This window comes from Grus americana, chromosome 5 (assembly GCF_028858705.1).
Source record: "Grus americana isolate bGruAme1 chromosome 5, bGruAme1.mat, whole genome shotgun sequence".
NCBI classification, from domain to species: Eukaryota; Metazoa; Chordata; class Aves; order Gruiformes; family Gruidae; genus Grus; species Grus americana.
The window spans coordinates 54,537,375-54,560,788 of record NC_072856.1 but is presented as its reverse complement, the minus strand read 5'-3'; the positions used below and the strand labels follow the sequence as shown (position 1 = coordinate 54,560,788).

At 41.2% G+C, this 23,414-nt stretch overlaps 1 protein-coding gene across 1 annotated transcript in view; it reads left to right on the top strand.

Annotated features, from left to right (window-relative positions):
* CLMN (calmin) overlaps positions 1-23,414 on the top strand; it is a 77,130-nt gene that overhangs the window by 36,317 nt on the left and 17,399 nt on the right. The window contains exons 2-4 of the mRNA XM_054828711.1: positions 16,491-16,552; positions 19,110-19,205; positions 20,776-20,859. Of these exons, the coding sequence (XP_054684686.1) occupies positions 16,491-16,552; positions 19,110-19,205; positions 20,776-20,859 (242 nt within the window). The remainder of the gene's footprint in view (positions 1-16,490; positions 16,553-19,109; positions 19,206-20,775; positions 20,860-23,414) is intronic.

Genomic DNA, 23,414 nt, shown 5'->3' with positions numbered 1-23,414 from the left:
AGGTTAAACCACCACACCAGTATAAGAACAGGGCAAGCAGTTGTCACAATTTCCTCATCTAGTCTACAACTATTTGCAAACCAGGGACTTCCAGAGCCAGAAGGGAGTTCACTGTAGTTAATAAACATGGGCGGATTTCCCTTCTGTGAGTGTGCCTCCCCTTAAAACCTCCTTACATGCATTGAATCCACAGTGTCTGGCTGTGAGGACTTCCACAACACAACTGTGTTGTGTGTGAAGAGGCAATTCCCTTAATTTTGTTTTTAAACCTGCGTCCTGATGTTTTCATTTAATGTTCCCTAGTTCTATTGCTGGGAGTGACAACAACAAATTAGTCTCTCTCAGTGCCACCTGTGATGTTACAGACCTCGCTCAAAGAGAAAAAAAATACTCTGTCAAATTGCAAGTCTTCCTTTCTTCAGATCAAATAATCTTGCTCTTGCCACCTCTCTTGTATGAAAAGATAAAAGAATTATTTGTCACCTTATCTGCTTTAGGTAGTCACAAGAGATTAGCGTGATGTCATCCAGCCCCTCTGTTCTGGTAAAGCATAAAGAAGACAGGGCAAAGGCTGGTGTCACCCACCACTTTTTTTCAGAGCCCGCTCTCCCTAGGCAGAGACACAAAGCAGCAAACACTCTGCCAAACCCACTGCAATGTGCAGATCTTGTTAGGAAACATGCCAGGACCAACGCTGCCTCCTAGTTGTAGGTGGATACTGGCAAGAAGTTCAATGCAGAGTAACCAGAAGGGATGCTGGAAACATGCAGCTCCTTCTTCTTCTTGCGCTCTCACAGTGAAGTATTCACCAGCTTTTATGCTTTATCCTTGAAGAAACTAAGACTAATGTGTACGTTAGTGCCTGAGCAAGGAAAGAACCCATCTCCTGAAACCACGCACCATGGTGACTTTGCAGATTTCCTCTACTGGTTCCTAGGAGCTCCTTAGAAATGTATATTGCATCATAGCTTAGCTGGGGCAGCTCTGGATCCTTCTTGGTGATTGGTGATGGGTGCTCCAGTGTGCCAGGCATGGTATGAAGTCAGGGTACAGTCCCCTTCCTGAAGTGCCCGCAGTCTGTCTCAGATTGGAACAGTGTTTAGCAGTAGTGCGTCTCTATTTTTATGCCAGAGGTCAAAAATGCAGTAATGCTCCTCCTAATGCATGGGTACGTGCATCCATTGACTTTTGGAAGTAACTTGGACCATAGGTTACTCTTGTTGTGCTCTCAGTTATTAAAAATAGATAGATCCTGAGAAATTATGAGATTTCACTAGAGCAGGCGAGTTTCAGGGGTACCAACTCAGCACTGATTAGCCCATATCTGTACTTGAAGAACAAACTGTTAGTACAAGATATGAGTGGAGCAACTGTATTTAGAAACATGTTTCCAGGGAAACATTAGTTTCTCTGGAAGACAACCCTGAGACATGAAATTTTATGTGACTCTTGGGACAAATGTAAGTTTGAAGACTTTTTTTTTCCCCCTACTTTTTATAGCAAGTACATTCTGCTCTAGATTTATTCACTTCAGACCTGTATGGTAAAACCTATTTTAACTGTGGAGTCCAGTATCTCAGTGGATTTCATTAAGAAAAGGGCCCACACAAGCTGCAGTTTAAAGATCCGTCGCTTGCATAGCAACTGAAATCAAATCAGCACTTTCTAAGCATATCCTTACATGCCATGGAAAGTGTGACTTCAAGAGCAAGGCTCAAGTTGTGATTTGGCTTCTTGTGTGACATTAGACCAGTCAATTAACTTGTTTGTAAAATCAGTATAATAGTAATTTCTTACCATTGTCGCTAAAATTGCAAGGATCAATTTATTAAGCTTCTAGAAATCCAGAGAACAAGGGTCAGTTTATATTAGCCAAAAGTTTTTCCTTTGACTGGCCCTTCCTCCTGAAACCAGATAGTTTCATCTCTTAACCCCTTGGCAACTTCCTTACCGGGCAAGTTCTCTAGAGGACCGTTGGCTCTTGTTTAGCGACCAAAGTTCATGTTCTTTACCAAGGAGGTTTCTGTTGAAAGCGCAAACACTGTGAACTTGCGTGAGTACTTTTTGTCATTATTTTGTAAATTGTAATTTACTTATTCAGAAACTCAAAATTTTTTCTTGCCTGCACGTTGTCTGTCACAAAAATAGGTCCTTTGCTATATAGGCATACTTCTGTTGTATCTTTTAATTTTTGGTTTTTTAATGGATAGAGTGGTCTGGAAATACATAAGTAGAAGGATTTATATAATTAAGCTTTAAAATCATATGTTCAGTGGACGCAGAAGTAAATCAGTCGGGTATTATTTTTCCAGCAGAGACATATGAGCCAACACTGGCATTTGTAAAAAGTCAGCATGTATCTCCATTTTTGGGTTTCTGGCCAAGGTAGGAGAGGGCAGATAAAGTTCGTCTTGGGAGTTTGAAAGGTCCGTGGTCCTCACTTCTCATCTGTTAATGTCAAAGAGTCTTTGTTTGCTCACATGTGTGAAGCTTAATGCGACCATCTGTAAAACAGCTATAAAATTAAACCTTGTCAGTGTTGAAAGAACAGAGTAACTATTATTTATGTCATAATAAAAGGGACTACGGATTAAATCTGTTTGTTTTAGCAGACAAATAAACGCTAAATCCTGATGCCTATCTTTAGCTGTGGGCACTGTCAAGGAAGAGTCTCGGCACACGGCTGTGCCCAGAGCACTGCAGGATGTGAGAGGAGTGGGGGATGAAGGCTCTCCAGACCTTAGAGGTATGCAGCATGTAGTGGTGTCATAACATCAAATCCTGATTAAATTATGTGCTTAGGGATTTCAGACAAGCTTTTCCTACTAAATTGCCACCCACATGTTTCATCTGGCATAGAATTGTAAGTAATTATATTGCTGTCTTTGGTCCATACTTGCTTTCTTTGCTTTTATCACCTGCTGATCTCCAGCAAAGCAGGAAAAGCCCTTTTCTGACGACCTGTCTCCAGTCAGATGGTTCCCACCTACTCTGCACACACCACAGAACGTGAAAATGAAGAGTGTGCATGTTATTGGTATTGCTGTTGCTGACCGTTTGAAAACAAACAAAAAGTGAAATAACTGGTCTGGCGGCCAGACGCAGCTGTAGTCACTCGTGTGAGCTGACTGGCAGTAAAGCAACATGGAGTGAAGTTATTTTTCAATCAAGTTAGGCTTTACCGTACTAATCCACTGAAACTGCAAAGGCTGTTTTCAGTAAACTCCTCACTTTATTAAATGGGAGCCAAAGCCAAAGGAAATCCACTTAAGAAAGAAAAGTTAAACAATGTAATTCTGCAGCTGTAGAAATAAATTGAAATAGAGAAGGTATATTTTCAAAGCCATTCTTACAGCTAAATTGCAGTCATTATTATTAACAGAGAAATAAACTAAAAGATAATCATGAAAAGTTTCAGTCCCTTCTTCCAAGGGAAGTTACAACAAACCAAATGCCCATCCTGACTTTTCCGATGACTTGCTGATTTGTTTCGATGAATGCAATGTTGGTGAGCAAGGGAAGAATCTTCATCTGCTGGTGAAGTTCAGTTGTAATTTTTCCCCTTCGGTTACTTCCAGTATCATAGGGTTAGTAGGTAAAAGGTGTTGCTGTCTTTACAACTTTCCTGCACTGGGACTGAATTTTGTACAGGTGCAAACAAAACTAGGACAAGAGTGGCACACTGTTGTATCAAGTCCTGTTGGCATTCCTGTCTTGGCTAAATGACGTTATTGATCAGCAGTTGTGATAGATAGATAGATAGATAGATAGATAGATAGATAGATAATGTCACAAAAATAATCTTATGAATTGCTTATTTCCTAAACATTAGGGCCTGACACTGTGTAGTTGTCACCGAAGTACCTGACTGCCTTTGCAATCAGTGTTTGTGGGTTTAATTTCAAGATCCTTTCAAAGCATGAATGACTCCACTGTTAAAAATGAGAAGCACGGAGATCATGGAAATTTGCCCAAGGTCTGAAAGGGATTCCTTCAGTCATTTAAGACTTTGAGCCTTCTCTTCTCCAACTTCTATACAATATTTTTAATAGAGGTCATACTCTGGTATCCATGACCTTCCTCACAATATGTTGTAGCAGAGTCTAAAGGCTGTTTGGCATTGTGAGTCCTTTTATTTTTTTTAATGATACCTCAGTTTCAAAGTAGCATCTTTTGCTTGAAGACTTACTGTTTCCCTGTTGCCATGCAAAAGGCTGCAATCAGGTAGTTGTGTTCCTGATTTTTTTTTTTTCTCTATGAAGATTTCATTGTGTTTCTGATCCTGAGGGGAACTGACTGTATGATCATGTTTTAGTCATGATTACTCAATTCTCTGGTGTGACTTTGCTTGTACCTGCGTGCTGTGAGTGCTTTGATGAAGCTCATTGCCATGCACACTTCAAGCCTGCCAGAGTCCTTGGAATACTTAATGATGTCTTTCCATGACCCCAAAATGACAGACACTGGGGACATATGGCTCTTGAAACCCATGAGTCAGGTGTGATATTCCAGAAATGTTTGGGTTGCCTTAGGTCATTTCATACAGCTGTAAAGAGTAGACACTGTTTGCAAGAGTTAAGCTTCTCACCTTAAAACCTGGCTCACAAAACTAAGCAGTTGCTGGATGGTGTGAGCAAGGCAAGGCACTGATTGCTAAGCAGGACCTTTGCCATCTGCAAAAGCTTCTCAGCTTAAAGTCTCTAGGTCTAAGCATAGGCATGGCCTTAGTGAAGAGAACGTCTCGTCTTTCTCTGTCACCCAAAATTCCATGTCCATGGTTGTACTAGCTCAGCTGATCTCAATGTTGTTGACAAGAAGGTGTTGCTGACATCAGAGGCTGTGTGCAGAGCAGCCTTCCTGGTGCTTTTGGTGTCTTTTCCTATTTTACTGGATTGTCCAGCTGAGTTGCCATAAGGAACTGGAGTGTGTAGTCCTGAAAGCAGCAGTGTCCTTGCTATCCTCTTCCATTGCTCATCCACCCATCTCACAGCCTAGAGATGAAGAAAAATGGAGGCCGAATAGTGACTTTTCTGTTGGAGAGCATGCACGTTCTGGCTCTGTAAGCACCTGCAGGCCTGCGGGAGGTGGATGTATCATGTTAACCATATCCAGCACATACCAGCGGTCCTTTGTGGTGAAATTGGCAGGTGTGCCCATGACAGCGAGAAAAGAGGCAGAACAGGAGCTGACTGATTAGAGCTCTTCTGACTCCTACGGAAGTAGGAATGCTGTCAGTCCTCATGCTCTGCGCTATTCCCATTGCACAATGTTCATGGTTTGATGTGGCAAATGGATAAAAAATGCGAGGAACACTCATTAACCGGAATCCTGTCGTTTGGGCTTGAGGTGAGAGATGCAAGGCAGTGCAAAAGAAATGTGGGGCAGGGAGAGTGGGCTGATCTGGTAGTGTTTAGACATATGAGCGCTCTCAGGCCAAGGGCTGTTGTACGCAGTAGGCCAGATCTGCTGCCAAAAGGCTTTTTGACATCCTCCCTTGTGCTGGCCGAAGCGTTGGCTAAGACTCTCAGTGGCAGTGCAGATCTGTACTGGGTCAAAGGGTATGTGAAACTACGCTTCTGCATGGTCCAACTTTGAAGTCCCACCAAGCAGGCTGCAGTGACCGAAACGTTCCTTCTCTTTGTCTCTCTAATAGTCTTGGGGAGTGGCCAAAAGCACCAGGAAGCTGGGGAAAAGTAATTGTAATTGGCATTAAAAGAAAAATAAAAGTACAGAACTGATTCAAAGGGCTGTAGAAACCAGACCCTCTGACGGAAGCTCCTTCTCTTTCCTAAGTGCCTTGATTCCTCTTGTGCTGTGGACTATGACATATATTTGAAAGTCCACCTTTCTCTGGAATGTCTGATTACCGTTCTGAGTACAAGCTAAGATAGCAAATAAAATGGTTTACGTCCCATTTTGAAGTACATCTCTTAAATCCATCTCAGGAGGGATCATTATGCATGTTGAGCACAGTTCAAAGAAACAAAATACGTGTTCTTTCCATGAGCTTTTTTTTTTTTTTTTAAACTTGCCTTTTGGAAAGATGTGATGCCGTATGAGCACCATTGAATGTATTAAAGGAAGGGCTTGTTGCTTGCATGATAATTAGTCCCTGAAATTCTTGGTGCTCCCATTTTCTCCTTTGTAACAGGAGACAATGCTATGTCTTGTCCCCAAGGATGTGAAAGTGTGATAAGGAGGATCACAGAGTTCATCAGGTTGAAGATACTGTGCAAAGACAGAGTATAGATAATGTAGTAACAGGTTTTTGCTTGAAAGAGGATTGTCTTGCTACGAGTAATACTGTACATCAGGAATGCCACTCTGCTAAATTTTGTTTCTGGAAATGTCCATAAATAACATAAATATTTGCTTGGCACTTAAGTCCAAATTTTTTTTATGTTTACTTTTTCTTCCGGGTGGATATTCCCTGTGAGCCATGAGGGAGAAAGAGTGAGTGAGAGTTTCATGGTTCCTGCCATGTTCTCGTTTGAATTTTGGAAAAGAATTGCAAAAAATAGACAAGTAGAAAGGTGGTTGTTGTCCTGGAAGTTATAGATTAACTATTTAATGACAGAGTCAGGAGGCATGACGGTGTCAGTGTTGAAGACGCATGCAGTGTGTACAGCTCATTGTGCTATGGTCTTTTGATGTCATTGATTTAATGCCATAAAATAGTACTATTTTAGTGTTGGATTCTCAGAACAAGAGAACCTGTATACACATTTCTTTTGCTGAAACCTGCTTTTAGGCATACAGCTAAAAATGTGGAGCTCCATCAAGAGCTTCAGTCAGTCACTTCAGGGCCACATTGCCACATTCTGGGAGACTCTTAGGAAGAGCTGGGATCCTGAGTGTTACAGCAGGCCTCAATCCAAGCCCAGTCCAAGGTTTTGTCTGACACCTTCTAGTTTTGATTAACTGGTAAGCTGTGCCAATGCTATATCTGAACAAACTTCACACATCATAGCCTGGTTTCAAAGCCTGTTGGAGCAAAAGAAAGACTGCTCTTGACTTCAGGAAAATAGTTTCTCTGCTAAGATTTGGCAGCTGGATAGCATCACCCAGGACAATGCCCAGGACTTCCAACTCATGGTTCCCTGTGCTACCTAAAGCAGTACTCACCAGCGCACAGAGGGGACCAGGCTTTCTGCTGTGCTGCCCATGAAGACTCTGTTAGGGTCAGAGGGGGGCTGAGTGAGGGTCAGAGTTTCGTGGGGGAGGCTACTTGATTGACTTAGCTGAGCACTCAGAAGTTTGCCATCTTTGATCTGTCCGTAACTACTTCTGTGGCAGCTAACCTTTTCTAGAAAAGTAGATGTGATGCTCTTGAAGCATACCTCCTAGAAGGTCATTTAAGACACATGGCAACTCCTCAGGAATATCCACTGGTCCCTGCTAGGCTCTTGCATTTTATAATTCATCTTAAAAAGCACCTCTCCTGTAGTTCATCTTTTTAGCCATTGTAATCTAACTTTGGCAGCTTACACTCTGCATTCATCTATTTTTAAATAGCAGTTGCCTTGCTCTGTGACACAGCACCTTACAGCGTAGCTCCCATCTCTTACATTGTGTTTTTGGTTTTGTTTTCTTCTCCATACCTCCAAGAATGGTCTCGTACCCTCCACTTCAGATCACGTGTCTGGCCCACAATGGACAAAGCACCTGCTTATTCCTCCAAAGCCACAGGATTTTGTGCTAGTTAATATTAATCTCCATAAATCTCTTCTATCTTTTGCTCTTAGAGTTGCATGTATTTCTGCACGCTTCTAGTATTCATCTGACTACCATGCTCCTCCCTCTATTTCTTCTGTGCTGCTTAGTGGCTTTGATAAGAGACATTAAAGGGATGGATAAACAGGAGAGAGGCAGAATGCAGTGTGATGTTGTGTAATTTTCACCGGGGAGACCCATCTGAGGCGCCTTCCTTTTTTGAGCGTACGAGTAGGTTTTAGTGGTCCATGCAATAGGTTACTCTTTCTTGCTTTTAATACTGTTTTTGTAGTATTGCACATGTATAATTTTTACTTCTGAATCTCTGTGTGAATCTCAGAAGGCTTCACAAGCATTTCTTGGTTTGGATTATATACCAGCTGTGTAATGTCCCCTAGTTGTTTGGAGACAATGGGGGAAGCAGAAAAGAGAAATCCAGAAGCTACAGGCACCCCAACAGGCAATTCGTTGTGATTTCATGGCTTCTGCAAGGTAGTTTTGTGTCACACCATGTTCATGGTTGCCTTTCCTTACCTGACGTTAGAAAATGAAACTACTGTCTTCTAAGTACAAGTTTCCCACAGGTACAGGCAAATTCCAAAGAAGATTATACATCTCTGGCAGTTGTCTCCTCAGCCCTTCTGCACCATCCTGTAGTTCTTTGAAGGTCTCCTGGTTACTAATTCTGAGAGTTCAAATTTTGTGTTAAAGGCTGACTCCTGTAAAGATGCTCAGGAAGCTACCCAGGACTTCTGTTGGAAGTGGGTGTGTTGCCGGTCTCCTGCACCTGCATTTTCTTCCTTTACTCAGAAATTCAGTTACAGCGTTTTCAAACGCATGGAAGTACAGTTAACCACCAACCTATTAACATTAACTGATGAATAGAGGAAGCAGTGGGAATCTGGGCACATGCTAGTTCTCATCTGATTCTGAATGTCAAGAAATAACCCTGACACAGTGTGGGTTTTGTTGGGCTTCTTTGCTCATCTCAAATTATTCAGGCTTTAGCACTGCTGTCAGAACTGATGTAAAGCAGAATATCTTGTTGCATTTCAGCTTCTGATGTCTCAACAAAATTAACCAGCCAAAAGGATTTTCTTTTCCTCTCTGGAAGGAAAAAGCATAAACAGTAAGGAATGTTTCACAGACTAGGCTTTCTAGGTTTGCCACAACAAATACGGGTAAATGCAGAGCAGTGGAGATGAAATGGACTGGGCTTTGTGACGAGCCCTTACTTGGTTGAGGTAGAATGGCTTCTGGCAGCTGTTGTTCTTTTCTTATTAGATGCTACAGGCTGAGCACCAAGATCCTCAGTTAGGAGTGATATTTTAGATATTGGTGCAGATATTAGTATAGGTACGAGGCATTCTTCTCCATGTCAGTGACGGGAAAAGGGCTGTGTCAGTGCTGGTAGAACCATGTTGGTGTGAAGTTGATTCAAGAGCTGTTCCTCTGTCTAACAAGAAGATAGGACTAACTGGTACCTGGCTGAATGCAGTGACTACAATATTCTTATTTTCAGAAGGGCATTACTGATTTTATTTTTGAGCAAGTGAAGAGAATCAGCCCTAATATACTCAAGTAGGTAGAAAAGGTGCAAGAAGAGGTTGAAATTGAAGGTCAGCATTGCCCTTTGAAGCAGAGTTCAGCACTCCGGCAATGGCAAGGGTTGGACATTTGCCCACTGCAGAGCTGGGGACCTAAATACCCCCAAGAAACATCAGCAGTCCCAGGAGGTGAACCGTTTGTAGAAACCAGTACTAGTGCAGCAAACAGCACTGGAACACAGCGAACCCTGGGCCAGGAGCAGCTCTTGAATTGAGATGTTGTAAATGTGCATTGCTTCTAATGGCCACTGCTGGCAATACCAGATGCTGTTTATTTTCATCTACAGAAGGAGGTATTATGCTCCTTGTGCAGCATGTAATATACCACAAGAGGTGGTGTGCACAGTCTGAAAACTCCTTGCTGGATCAACGCTTCAATCACTTGTTAGATCAATTCCAAAGCCATTTAATTTAACCTAATTACTACTTTGTCAGGTCCACTAACATTCCCAGTAAACGCTGATGTTTGTTTCATTCAGTGTTCAGAACAGAATTGTATTTCTCTTTTTGAAAATTGTCAAGTTTTGTTTCATAAGAAAATTCCTGGTATGTAAATGACAAATTTTGTTAATCTGTTGAATAACATTTTCCATGTGTATAAAAAGTCATGAGGACAAAGATGTTTACTTTGTGATTGAAGGGTACAAGGAGGGGAATCTTTACCATCTGCCAGTACCAAATTACTTTTCAAGAGGAAAAAATAAATCCCTCTCATTGGAAGCTATTTTGATCAGCTCTAATAGTAATATTTTACGTAGGATTTATCTTCCAGAGCCCAGCTGAATTTACAAGTAAATTCATCTTTCTGATGCTTTGGTAAGAGGAACATCTGTCTCAGGCTTTGTGAGGATTTGAAGCACTAAAAGTTTTTTAGAAATCTCATATTCGTCCTGCAATATTTGTCCTAATATACCAATTGCAGCATATTTTGCTATAACCAGACACTGAACTCCAAAAGAAACCTGTTTAGCTGCAGCTAATGAAAATGTAATGCCTGTGATCCTGCGATGTTTGTGTTCTGCAGCACCAGCCTGAGTTTTAAAGAGTTTTGAACCAGTAAGACTCAGACTCTGCAACTTTGATGGAATGAAAAAGCCTCAAGCTTTCAACACCTGCCATAGAAATTTAATAAGGACCCTAATAAATGGGTCAGTTTCAACAAACAATTAACTTAACAACTTCATCTGGAAGTCTTACAGGCCCTGTTCCATAGGAGGTAACTTGAGAGCAGTCTCATGTTATATGGTGTAGTTAATGTTTCCTTTAGAAAACCAGAGGTTTTAAGATTTAATATTTCATGTGCTCCAAATTACATCAAATTGGCATTTGGTACACAACAAAGCCTTCAGACCCTGTATAGATCAAAAAGAAAATTTATTTTAATCTTCTAAGCTGTTTGGGGGGTTCTTAAGCATGAGGAAAATATACAATTCCCAGGAATTCAGAAGCTTATAAAATGACTTTTGTGGGCAATTTGGATAAAATTATTCCTTATACTTTGATTATGCCATTAAAATTCACACTCCTACAAATATGGAGATTTTCTTGTAATTACTGAGTACTCACTGAGCGATGTAGCTGGACTGCACCATACGGACCTGAGAGGAATGTGTTTTCCTACATGTTGTCTTATGTTGTGAGCCATTTTTTCAGCCTCTTGTAAAAATATATCATAGAGATTAAGTCTCTGAGGGTTCATAGTTCAATGTGTTTAATGTAACTCCCTGTTGAGATGAAGGAAAAGTAGAAAATTTAATTAAGCTTTTCCTTGTGCTACTTCACACATTTTGTCTTAAACTCTCCATTTATTTTGCTGTCAGTTGCTGTCCTCCACCCACTCTCCCTTTCTCATCCCTCTTTTTTTTCTTTTTCTTTTTTTTTTTTTTTTTTACAGCTCATTTTTAATCACCCTTCCCAGGTCAGATATGTTGCTTGCATGTGCCCTGTCTTTTGTCTTTGCATCTGAACTTTGTCCCACCTGTTGTGTTTGAACAGTAAAAGGTCTGGACAAGGATCTGTGCTTCCTTACAGCTGTTGGTATCCTATATCTAACATCAACATCCTCTATCTAATGCCTGACCGCTTATTGTAACTAATGACACGGCCTTTATTTGCTCATGTAGCAGATGCAATTACTTGCATCTATATAGGGAAAAAAAAGGTAGAACAGCATGCTAGGATTCATGTGTCCCAGCTGCATTGTATACAGAAACTTCTTGAGGCAAATCTTAGTCAGACGTCACCCTCTTTTTGCTGATTTGACACCAAAATTCAACCTAGCTACTCACTGCCATCAGTCTGGGTCTATGCAAAGATAAAACCACCTAACACAAACAAAAACCTAAGAAGTTCTCTTTAGCTAATGCTATTGCTGGCAGCCTTGTCATGATCTGTAAAAACAACATGGGCTTTCATGTCTGGAAACACTCTTCAGTGTTTGAGACAGAGTAGCACAAGCTTGGAACGTTGTGGGCAGCAAATGAGCAATTTTAGGTAAAATCCATTTTCTAAGATTGGCTTCCTTCAGGAGTATTAAGTTTGCAGAAAACAGTATTCAAACTGGATAGTATGATGACTAGTAATCAGAAATGCCTAGGCTTGAGCCACAGTGTAGGAACACCATGAAGCCCAGTCTAAAATCCAGTTCTCATTTTATTTAGTGGCCTGGAGTTTGGGTCAAAAGTAGATTGTTCAGTATGTGTGTTTATTACAGACTGATTGATTGCCTGGCTGTATGAGCTGCGGTTTTGGGGTGAGGAAGGTGGAAGGAGAGGAATTTGCATTTCCCAAGACTTAGGGTGTCTGAACCACACGTGTCATTTTGGAATTGGGCTGTAGTATTTAAATATTGTGCATTTGCCCATATATTTGTGTTGTTTAATAGAAGTGCCATTTTCTCCTGATCTAAGACTTTGGCAGATGCTTGGATACCTCCAGAGCCATACAGGTTATGAGCTGGTTCTGTGATGGCCACAGGAGAACCTGTGAAAGAGGAGGCTTTGACGACCCTTGGCTTCAGAGGCAGTAACTTGGCAGGAGAATCTGAAGTGGATACGGGACAATACTCCCGGCAAGTTACTGCCTCTGAAGCCAAGGGCCATCGAAGCATCCTCTTTCACAGTTAGGTGGCCAACACCACCATTTCTGTCTTGAAAACTTATTAATAACAGCTGTATCATATATCTACCATGGTTATAACCTGTGGTAGAAACAAGGAGCTGGCTTTTGTGCATGTTATAAAACTACTAGTTAACGAGATGTCTTGAAGGTAGGTGGCAAGTGGATCTAAAAGCCAGCTTGGCCTGTTGTGAAGGTTTAAACGTCATCTGCTGATGATATCCTGGATGAAATGCTAACAGCGTTGGAAACAAATTTAAGTGACCTTCTGCTTTGCTTTGGGAGTAATATCCATATATGCAAATCAAGCAGTTTTCTGAAGCTATGTAATTACACACTGAAAAGTGTTCCACTCAAATCAGTTTCCATGTTTCATACTTCCTTCATGTGCCCAGCCCCACGATGGTGTGCCTCAGAGGATTATTTATAACTGGTTCTACAACAACAGAATAAATAGTATTTAAAAGCAAATCAATATTTGCTATCTCCAATTTGCTGTTGAAGGTAGAGGCTGTTAGGGGATTGGCTTCTTGTGGGTACTGCAACAGTAGTGACCTTTGAGGAGATTTGAAGGAGGAAGAAATGGCTTTAGCACTAAATGCCTGAGGAATTTCTAGGCTGGCAGGGAAAGAAAAAGTGCCACAAAGGGAAGCAGCCGAACTCTCTTGTCCCTAACAGCGTAATGTTGAATTTGCCCAAGTGGTTTTTGAACTAGCTTAGTTTTACTCTGTGACAAATTAGTTGCCTCTGCCATAAGATCTGACAAACCAGAATATATATCTTTGTGAATATTTATTTGCAAACTGACTGGGGTGCAGATACTGTGGCTGAGCCAGATTCTGCCAAATTCTGCTGTCCTCTAGGACACAGTTGTGGGGCAGAGACCTGTGTGGGTCATACAGCAGGCTCCTCATCCTACCAGTACACCTTTTCCTTCTCTAGGGGTTTCTTCCCCTCTAAATTATTGCAGCTAATACCTGTCAGTGCCTTACCTGTGTACTTTGATACCAATACTGTGCCCCTGCAACATCTTAGACCCTGCTGTGAAAGCACGTTGCAGTTGAGCTTATTCAAAGAGGATGGAAGACGCAGCTTCTGTGTGGTGGTCAGAATTTGTCTTTATAATTTTTCTCTTATGTCAAGGTCTGAGCTGAGCTGAACCAAAATGGCAATTCCTAACTTTTTACTACCTGCCAGCATTACATCTTTGAATCCAACCCTCACAGCAGGCATCCTTCTTTTCCAACGTAGGATTTGTGTGCAGGCCAGCCATATGGTGTGTGTAATTATTATTTTATAATGGTGTTATTGCTCTCTAGCTGCCCAGTAAACCCAGTGCAGTTTCGGTAAACTATATACATAAGCATAGGAACTTTAGACTTGAACGATTTTCTTCACTTTTATACCATAGTAGGTGCGAAGGAGAAAAAAAGATTCCATTTAATTTATAGAAACTGTATAAAGTTTATAGAGTCTCTACAATCGTCTGAAATGAAAAGGTTGTAGAGAAGAGAGGCTGTACGGAAACTGGGAGGTCCACAAAGCTGGAGAGGAATAACAGTTAAAGGCACACATCAGTAAATACCTCTGCTGAACTTTTCCCATTAACTCTCCCATCGAGCATATGGACTGCATTAGGGGTCTGTCTGCCTTAGGGATTTTATAAACACGTTTCCTCTCCTTTCCTCTTCCCCGTCCAGTTACTATTGCTTTACGCTATTACAGAATCAAATAGTGTCCATTCTGGGGTCATCGTTCTTACTGGAAAGAGGCTGTTTGGTATAGAAACGTTCGCTGATTAGTGTCAGAAACCTGTGTGTGTATACAAGTGCTTTCCTGAATGTGCGTGGGGTTTTTTTGGTGTGTGAGCTTCCTGAAGCAGTAATACCAGCTTGGCCCGCCCATCCTTTCAGGCATACGCGCAACTCAAATTTGCATCGGTGGCAGAATTTCTGCAGCAAAATTAGGAGCCAGTGTGCGCTTAGTTTTATGGATGATCTGTAAATAAACACAGCTCTCTCTTGCATCCTTATTTACCCTGAAAATGAAGGTTGCCAAAGTGACTGGTGGAAAATAGGACCTGAAACCAAGGAACCAAGGCTCTGATGAAATCAGAAAACGTTAATTTTGCTTCTGTGTACCCTTCTGTGTTTCCTCTTTGATTTTGGTCGACATTGGAAGCCTGTATAGCCAGACCATTTGATAAGGGCTCCTGTCCTCCTCGAAACCTGGCACTGCCCGTCCGAGCATTCCTGAGCATTTTAGACAAACAACAAAGAGGCGGCCCCGTTGCCTGCTGCTAGCTCCTGCGCCCGTTCTGCCTTCCCCTTTGCACCAACACATGTATTTGAACAAAAAGAAGTATATCTGGGAACAGATCTGGCATAACATTAACCTCCACCCGCCCTCCAAAGTTAATTTTAACAGATCGATTGTGGAAGTTACACCCTCGGTGACACATAGCACTTCTGCTGCTCAGAAGTGGACGTGTGAGTGCATGGACCCCAAGGCTGGGGTCAAGGTGCTGAAGGAAGGGAAGCCCAAGAAAGATGTGACACGTCTCTTAGTTTATTGTACTTTGAGATTTGTAGGTGGTAAATGCTGTGGGTTTTTTACAGATCTTCTGGAGCCCTAATATAATTTACAGTTTCATTTGTAGAGAGCTGTTTCAAATCTGTGCACATTCTTCTAAGATATTTTAAAAGAAAAGCCAACAGCAATAATTAGTTTGGCATTTTCTGTGTTTTCTAAAGCACCTAAGGGGTAATGACTTTTTTTAACCAATCTTACATAAAATCAGGTTTTACAGGAATAAAAGGACTTAAAAGGCCTGAGTGGCCATCAGTGACAGATGTAATTCATGCTGAAAGCTCTATTCCAATACATCAAAATAAGGAAAACAATTATACATATGATTAGAGGCTGCTGACCCTTCAGTTAAAATGATCAAAAAGAACAATATTAAAATTTGATTTACGGAAGCTACAACTTAGCCTATAATTAGTCTGACCAATAAAAACAAACCAGACTTTTACAGAATGTGATTTCCCAGTAGATAGGTTAGCTATTTTTGTACGGCTGAAGAAACACAAAATGGTTTTAAAATACATTTGATATGCTCCATGAGTAAATTGAAATACAGCGTATAAGTAGTATTAATGTTTTTTGTTCATAAATTGCCAGATTTCCTTAATTCAAGTGAAATTTGAGAACCACTTGAGAATAATTGTCTCCGAAATGAAATATTACTTTGTCAGTCTACTTCATTTATATTAAATGTATGGTTTACTTTTTATATTAGAAGGTAAATGAAAGTTGGTCAGTAATATGATTCCCCTTACACTTTTGCTGTAGTTCACTATGGAAATGGATTCAGGAAATGGCAGATGTGACTAAAAACTCTTCAGCTGGCCCAAGAGTTATTTGTACAGCACCTAGCATACAGCACTTCTGGCAGAGAAAAAGCGCTCCTCATCTTACTGCAATATAAGTAAAATGATTCTTCAACATAGGGACCTGGAATTTTGATTTTAAATGCACTAGTTAGGAGATTGGGAAGTTGAGATTTGATGAGGCTTTTCCATTCATAAGAATGAAGACAAAATTGTTGTGTTGGCTAATGTGGTCCTGTTTCCTTGTGCGTGCAAGTAAGTACATTGGAATCCACGCCAGTGCAATTTGCATGAGGGTGTTGCATTAATCCTATAAATTGACATAGAAGGGTCAAGCTACCTGCTCAGAGGCTAACATCACTGAAGAGCTGTGCACAACACATAAATGCTCACCTCTTAAAAGCTACATTGAAAACTGCAAAACTAAGAGAGATTTCTTCCTACATCCTTTAGAATGCATCTACGAGTCTATAGCTCATGTCTGGGCAAAGAAATTGAATAAAACACCATAGCTCAACCTTATATCAATTTGGAATATATTTGTTTTATTCACAGAACTCTCATGAATTCTGACTTTTTTGTGCATCAGTTTTTGAAATTTCCTACCAGCTTTCCCTCTTCTGGAAACTTAAGTGCTGTTTTTTGTTTCTGGTATTTCTAGTGGAACGGGAAAATGTACAGAAGAGGACCTTTACCAGATGGATAAACCTACATTTGGGAAAGGTAAGACTGACAAACAGTCTTGATATTGAGATACAAGGACATAACCATAGACAGATTACATTTAATTCCTTTTAAAGTAGTTAAAATTTGGAAACAAAGTTGACTTCTGTGCATGTGGGGAAGGTTGGAGGAGAAGGAGGGAAGCTGAAAGCATGTTTCTGGACAAATGGACATTGCTTTTCAGGCGCAACGAATGTTTGGCTGGCTTTAGTTCATCTCAGGTGCATTTAAGTCTTTAAATTACTCTGTTACCATGAGGCTAGAATTTTCCCATAGAAGGTACCCACATAAAATCAAATGTGGTTGAGGCTGCTCTGAGGTGATGATGACTCTGTTCTTCCTTGGACTGGAAAATCAAACATCTGAGGCATCGTGTCCAAAGACAGATGTTCTTCAGAACCCGACTTCATCGCAGATCTGCAGATGGGAAACATTAATTCCTCATCAGTCATGTTTTGGGGGGACTGTATGATAGGATCTTTACATAGCCGCTTGCATTAGAGAGCTAATTTTTTGATATCACTTCATATTTTTAAGATGTAGTTGTTTCTTAATCACACCATAATATGGCTAAATTAAACCTAATTTACTGTGTTTATTGATAGTAGATAAGTATTAGGTCTCCTGCGTAGTCTGCCATCCTGAGAACTATTTTGCTGCTGTTGAGGATGAAAAGAGAAAAAAAAATTCTTAATATTACTGAGACAGCAGCAATGTTTAGTGCAGGATCAAGGAATTAGACCAGCTTCCTGATTTAGACAAAGTCCTAACTTGGACCGGAGTTTGAGCTTGAGTATCTGTGGCTAAATTTCATAAACTACAGACTGGCACTAAGTTTGGGCTACAAACTGACTCTCAGTTTAGCTCCTGTAGTTCTTGGGAAGTGATTGCATTTCAGACATAGTAAAGGGGGTTTAGAAGAAAGGAATCACATATATGGTTAGTTGCTTAAGTCCACTATTCTGCAGTGAGTGTTGCTGAAGGAATAAAGGGATCCTCTTAAATCTCACTGGAAAATCAGAATAAGGCTAGTTGGAAACGTTTTGACTAGCAATTGCTCCCAAAGGTCTCTCAGAACGAAGACAGTGTTACGTGATGCCTTCGTGAATCAGGCCCTAGGGCTTTAAACTAACTGCAGTTTTGGAAGTTGTCAAAAGGGGTTGTCAAATATGTGACTGTGGAGAAGGTCTTTGATTTACAGAAGGAATTAGATCATGAAAAAGGCTGTAGGGTGCTGTTAATTCTGCCATGCCAAGCATATGAAGTCTTAGAAACTTTGCGGGCAGGTGAACTGTTTTCTCTGGAGTGCATACAAATTTTTTTCCTCTCTGATTCAACAAAGAAAAATGCTTTTCTGAAGAAAGGGCAAAAGTCTGCTGCTATATTAATGTTTTTCCTGAAAGGGGCATAATAAACATACTCGTGTAAATAATGAGAGCTTCGCTAAAGCTCTCTCTAATTACAGGTGATTCCCTGAGGACAGCCACTGGGGAAGGTGGCTTCTGCCTTTATCCTCAAAGAAGCACTTCTTGCAGAGTGGCTTCTTTCTTTTAATGGCAGCAGCGAACTTTTCTTGTACTTCTTCAGGAAAGTTATGGTGTGGTGTGTCCCCTTTTTGGAGCAGACCATCCCATTGGGGTCATCTTTTGAGAGGAGCTGGCTCTGCTGGTCGTGGGATAATTGGGAGTAGTCTGCATCTTCCGAGTTCTGGTTGTTCTTAAGTACTGAAAGAGTAAAAAAGGTTTGGGTTTGAGGCTTTCAGATAAGTTATTTAATTTTTAAATGAGCGATAATTTGCTCCCAGTATGGAACATTGTTTAGTACTCTTGGCTAGATTAAAGACTAGTAACGAAAATGTGTGGTCCCAGTTTGCCAGAAGCAGTGCTTAATCGAACAGTAGTGCGTTGCCCAACCAAAGATAAAAAGATTGGGCTCTTCAGGGACGCGTGAGTGAGTGACACCCGAGCAGAGCGTAATTGCTGCAGCTGAGACTGCCCCTAAGGGCTGAGCTGACTTGGCTATGTGCCTCGGCGCACACGTCATCAGGCACCTCGGTGAGGTGAGGAGATGGCTCCCTTTGGAGGAGGTTGCTGAGAAGAGAGAGACACAATACCAGAAGTTGCTATTTAAAGTACTTCAAAAATACTGGGAAACAGAATGGCATCACCAGAAACCTTACAAAGGAGACAGGATCTCGGGCTTATTTCGGGCATAAAGTGGGATTCACTTCTGCTGGATTTGTCTTCGTCTGAGGGATCGGCACCCAGCCCTTGGGTGGTTGCTTCCTAGGCAGAGTATTTAGCGGGAGATTCTGTTATGAGAAATCTGGAGTAAGTCCTTGTCTGAGCTCAGTTACATGAGTATTCTATCTCAGTTTTAGCTTAGATATTTGTAGGACAGAATTGTCACTGATTTGAAGAAAAGTCAACCCTTTCTTCCTGCAGTCTAAGATTTATTCCTAGTATGTCTGTCTTGTAAAATTCTCCTTCTTACTCTCTGAAATCATGGTGTCTAAGCAGTACTGCTTTAAAAGCTACCTGGTTTCTTTTCTTCACAGTGCAAGCCTCCTCTGAAAGTGAAAGACTTGTTTATTGATATACAAGATGGCAAAATCTTGATGGCGTTACTGGAAGTCCTGTCAGGACAAAAGCTGGTATGTATACAAGAGGGAGAAACCTCTGTAGGTATGGAGCTCTCTATGTTACAAGCAACAATGTATGGACATCCAACGAATTAAGGGAGAATTTGGTCCTGTGTCATAGGTATAGTAATAAGCATTTCAGCAACTTCATTGTGATTTCCATATGTTACAGGCTGGTGTCCTGAGTTGTAACTCAGACTTCAAGGAAATATGTAACAATGAGGTATAAACGGTGTGTAATCAGTGTAAATGTTCCCACCCCTCAGGTTTTTTTGAGGCTTTAATACATTAATGCTCACATATTCCATTTGGAGATCACCCAAGTCACATTACCAAGAAAAGATATATTTCCCATATTATTTTTTTAATCTATAATTCTGCTTATATTTTCTCTAAGACACTTAATAGGTCTGCTGATGCGTGGTGTAGTTGTGAGTTTAGTTCTGGTATCCTGGCTCAGGTTTCATTAGTCTTACTGATACGGTCTAAATCAGAAGGGCAAAGCTTCACATAGCAGAATCTTTTTCTCTCCTCCTTCCTTTGTAAGAGCTGTATAAAGTTCCACATACCAGAAATGGAAACACCCAGTGCAAATATAAATAACCAATTACAGTTGAGTCTAATATTTTCTTTCTACATCAGTCTGGTCAGCAAGTACTCTCTTATGTGTGGCTATCACACTTGGATAAGAGGAGAGACCTGTTCTGCAGCCGTCTCACCACTGCAGATGCACTTGCAATCACCTGGTGATGCTCTATAGTGACTGAACCATCTGCATACTGCAGCACGAATGTCCACTGTGGTCACACCTTCAGAACCACCTATTTTTTAATATTCTTGCAGTCTGGGGGAACTGTATCAGAAGCAGCGGTGTTTCTGTGTGCATTCACACAGATTGCATTGAGAGCCAGGCTGGAAAGGAATTGAAAGGGAAATCGCAATCCTAGGCTATGCCCCGGGAGAACAGGGAGAAGGGCAAGGAAGGAGGTAAGGTCAGCTGGGCAAACCTGTTGCACTGGCAGCTAGGTGTTCCTGCACACACGTGATAAAACCAGTGTGCCAAAGTGGAACTGCAGGGAGACAGGCTTGCAACAAATCTGTTTTAGTTCTGCCAAAATGAAGGCTTCTACCTCCCACCTGCCTGTGCCTGCTATGAAAACTGCTCACACTTCCTAATTAGGATCATTTCATTTAATTTGAGGGAAAAAAAAATCTATTATTACAAATTTTCAGGTAAATTTGATCCTATGACTGAACATGGTTGGGGAGTGATTACATAAATAATCAACACGGCAGGTCCAAGAGAGTGATAACATCTGGAGAGCAGGAAAGCTGCTTGCTCACCCTGTTTTGCTACAGCAAAGGCAGATCACAGAATCACAGAATGGTAGGGGTTGGAGGGGACCCCTGGAGATCAGATGATGTAGTTGAAGCAGTTTTCTGGTCAGAAAAGACAGCAATAATTTTACACAGGTAGATGCTTACTAGCATTATTTTGCCTCTGTAGGGTTTTTAAGCTTTGTGTGTAGTGGTGAATAATTCCACCGTTTTTAAAAACAGTGTGGCTCTTATTTTTTTCTAGATGCACGAATACAAATCTTCAACCCATCGCATTTTTCGTTTGAACAACATAGCCAAAGCACTTAAGTTCCTGGAGGACAGCAATGTGAGTATTTCCAAAGGCTGGTCTTAATATCTTCTCTTGATGTATGTTGCAAATTGTAATTTTTGTAATCGTTTAACTAGTCTGATGTGCTGCATGTACCTAAGAGGAATGCACTGCTTAAAGGCACTCTGACTTACCTTAGCAGCAAGGCTGAAAAGCCACATAAAAATGCACAACGAGAACACCTACAGAGTCTAAACCAAGGATTATTTGTTCACTTTGTAATGTAAAAGTTCAACAGGATTAAAGGATCAGGAACCAAATATTAAAAGAAAATAAAAAGAAATGCAAGTAATCTTTATGAACTGGGTCTTAGTGGCATTTTACTTTAGTTACACTGAAGGTAGATGACTTCCTTTCGTCAGAAATACTTTCAGTATTACTAATCATGTATTTATCTGGTAAACTGCTGCAGCAGCTGATCATGAATCAAAGGCAAGAGAAAATGAAATCTGGGAACATGACATAGACGCATAATTCCAGGAATCAAAACCTTATAAGGATATAACTTCCGTCATAGTCAGTGTGGCACTCCTGCAACATCACTTCCTACAGTTGTAAGTGACCAAGAAAGATCAGATCCTGTAGCTTGCAATGATTCAGTCCTTTTTTTTATTTCTCCCATTAGGGTTTTATTCCAAAGCCCTATGGATGTGGCCTGTATCTTGAAAACTCACTGCTCTTGAAAAGTGTTGAGAAGCAATGGGGTCAAGAGAAGTCCCAGTCATGTAACAACTCATATATGGGGTATACCTAGATCTTTCAGAAAGAGAAAACAAATATTGGACTATGTCCTATAAACAAATATTGGACTATGTCCTATAAAGGACTGCAGCATTCTTGGTGTACTGAAAGATCTTTTTATCTAGTATCTGAAATAAAGTTTTGCAACTTCTGAAGAAAATGTAATTGATGGTCCTATTGACTCCAGGGTGCAAGTACTCTATAGGGTTTAAACCTTATGGGTGAGAAGGGATCCAGTGTGTGCACAGAGACAAAACCCTGCCTTGCATGGAGTGCCACAACAAACTGGTGTCACTTTGCTGCTTCCCTTCAATGAGCTTAGCTCTTGCTCCAGAGATCCTGCAGCGGTGCTGGTCATGCAGGAGAGTCACTGCAAACCCCAGTGCAGGAATGAGCGTGATGTGAGGTCTTACTGGATCTCTTAGGACCTCATAGATGTGGGAGGTTTAACCTCCGTAACCTTTTTCCCCAGGGGAGGATGTGAAAGATCAAGAAGTTGTCCAGGTGTTTCAGTCTGCTTTTTGGAAACTCCACCAGTGCGGGCTGTACTGGCCCTAAATGTGTATGTCTACAGGTCCTGCTATAGAACTGCTAAGAAATATTTCACGTGTTCACATATTTCTTAACAGTTTCCCAGTCGATGCTTTCTACCCAAATCCAGCTACTGGCAGATGAGATTTTTTCTCTCTGTTGATACCAACACATTGCAGAGCTGCAGCTCAAGCATGTCTGGTTGCCAGGACCTTGCTAGGGGACAACCTAGAACCTCAATGAGCAAGGCCAGGCAGGAGGAGCCTTGGACACAGGTGTCCTTTCAATTAGTAGTGCTAAACCACTGACTTTTCTGTGGATTTCTTGTTTCCTTAAGAGTAAGCAGCCAGCATCTTCTAGCTGGGTATCTCTGCTGGGCTGGGTGGCAAACATAAGCAGCAGTAAGAGGTCAGAGCTGACTCTGAAAGCAGTCTAATGATAAATGCCACTTGCTCTCCATTTTGGAGAAACTGCTATTCAAATGCACTAGGTCTTAAAGGTTTTCCCATGCCAAATACCTTGGAGCTAGCAAGAAGTCTGAGCGTTGAAATATGACAGCTAGAGGTGTCTTCTTGCTAAGATTGAAAACTGATGTGCGAACCACTAGATAAAAAGTTATTTTGCTTTCCTTTTTTCAGTTTAACCAAACCGGTTAGTGAAGGGTGGTGATGAAAGTGTTGGCAAAATGCCTTGGCTGCCAAGGGCTTCAGGGTTAGACATTAAACCAAAATGGGTGGAACCCGTCAGCGTACACTTCTGTGGAACTGGGGCAGCAGGGTAAAGCACTGCTAAATGATTCATCATGCACAGGATTTCTCAGTGATAAGTGGGCTGTATGCTGGGCTTTAACTTGGTCTGGGTGCCATGTGCAGTACCAACAGCTTCCTTGCTTCCTCCCTCCTCCGTGACCTTTGCCAAAACCCACTCTGTGTTGTCTAAGAGAAGAACATCCTGGTGTTATCAGGTGAAAGAAACCACAGTGTGGGAAAGTCTAGAGTTTGCTTGGATTAAGCAACTTTATCCTTTGCTAACTGATTTAATCAGAAGTCCGTGACAAGCTGCGTAAGGTGAGATAAGCAAGGAGAAGGGTGATGCATAGCAAAACAGAAGTAAGCAGATCTTATTAGGATTTTAATTTTTGTACGAGGATTGACTCTCTACTTTTTAAGAATAGGATCCAGTAGAGGGGGCACGATCTTTTTGCATTTTGGTATGGAGGAAACACATTTGGGGTCCTGAGGATGCAGAACTGAGCTTACTTCTGTTCTGCAGACTATGCT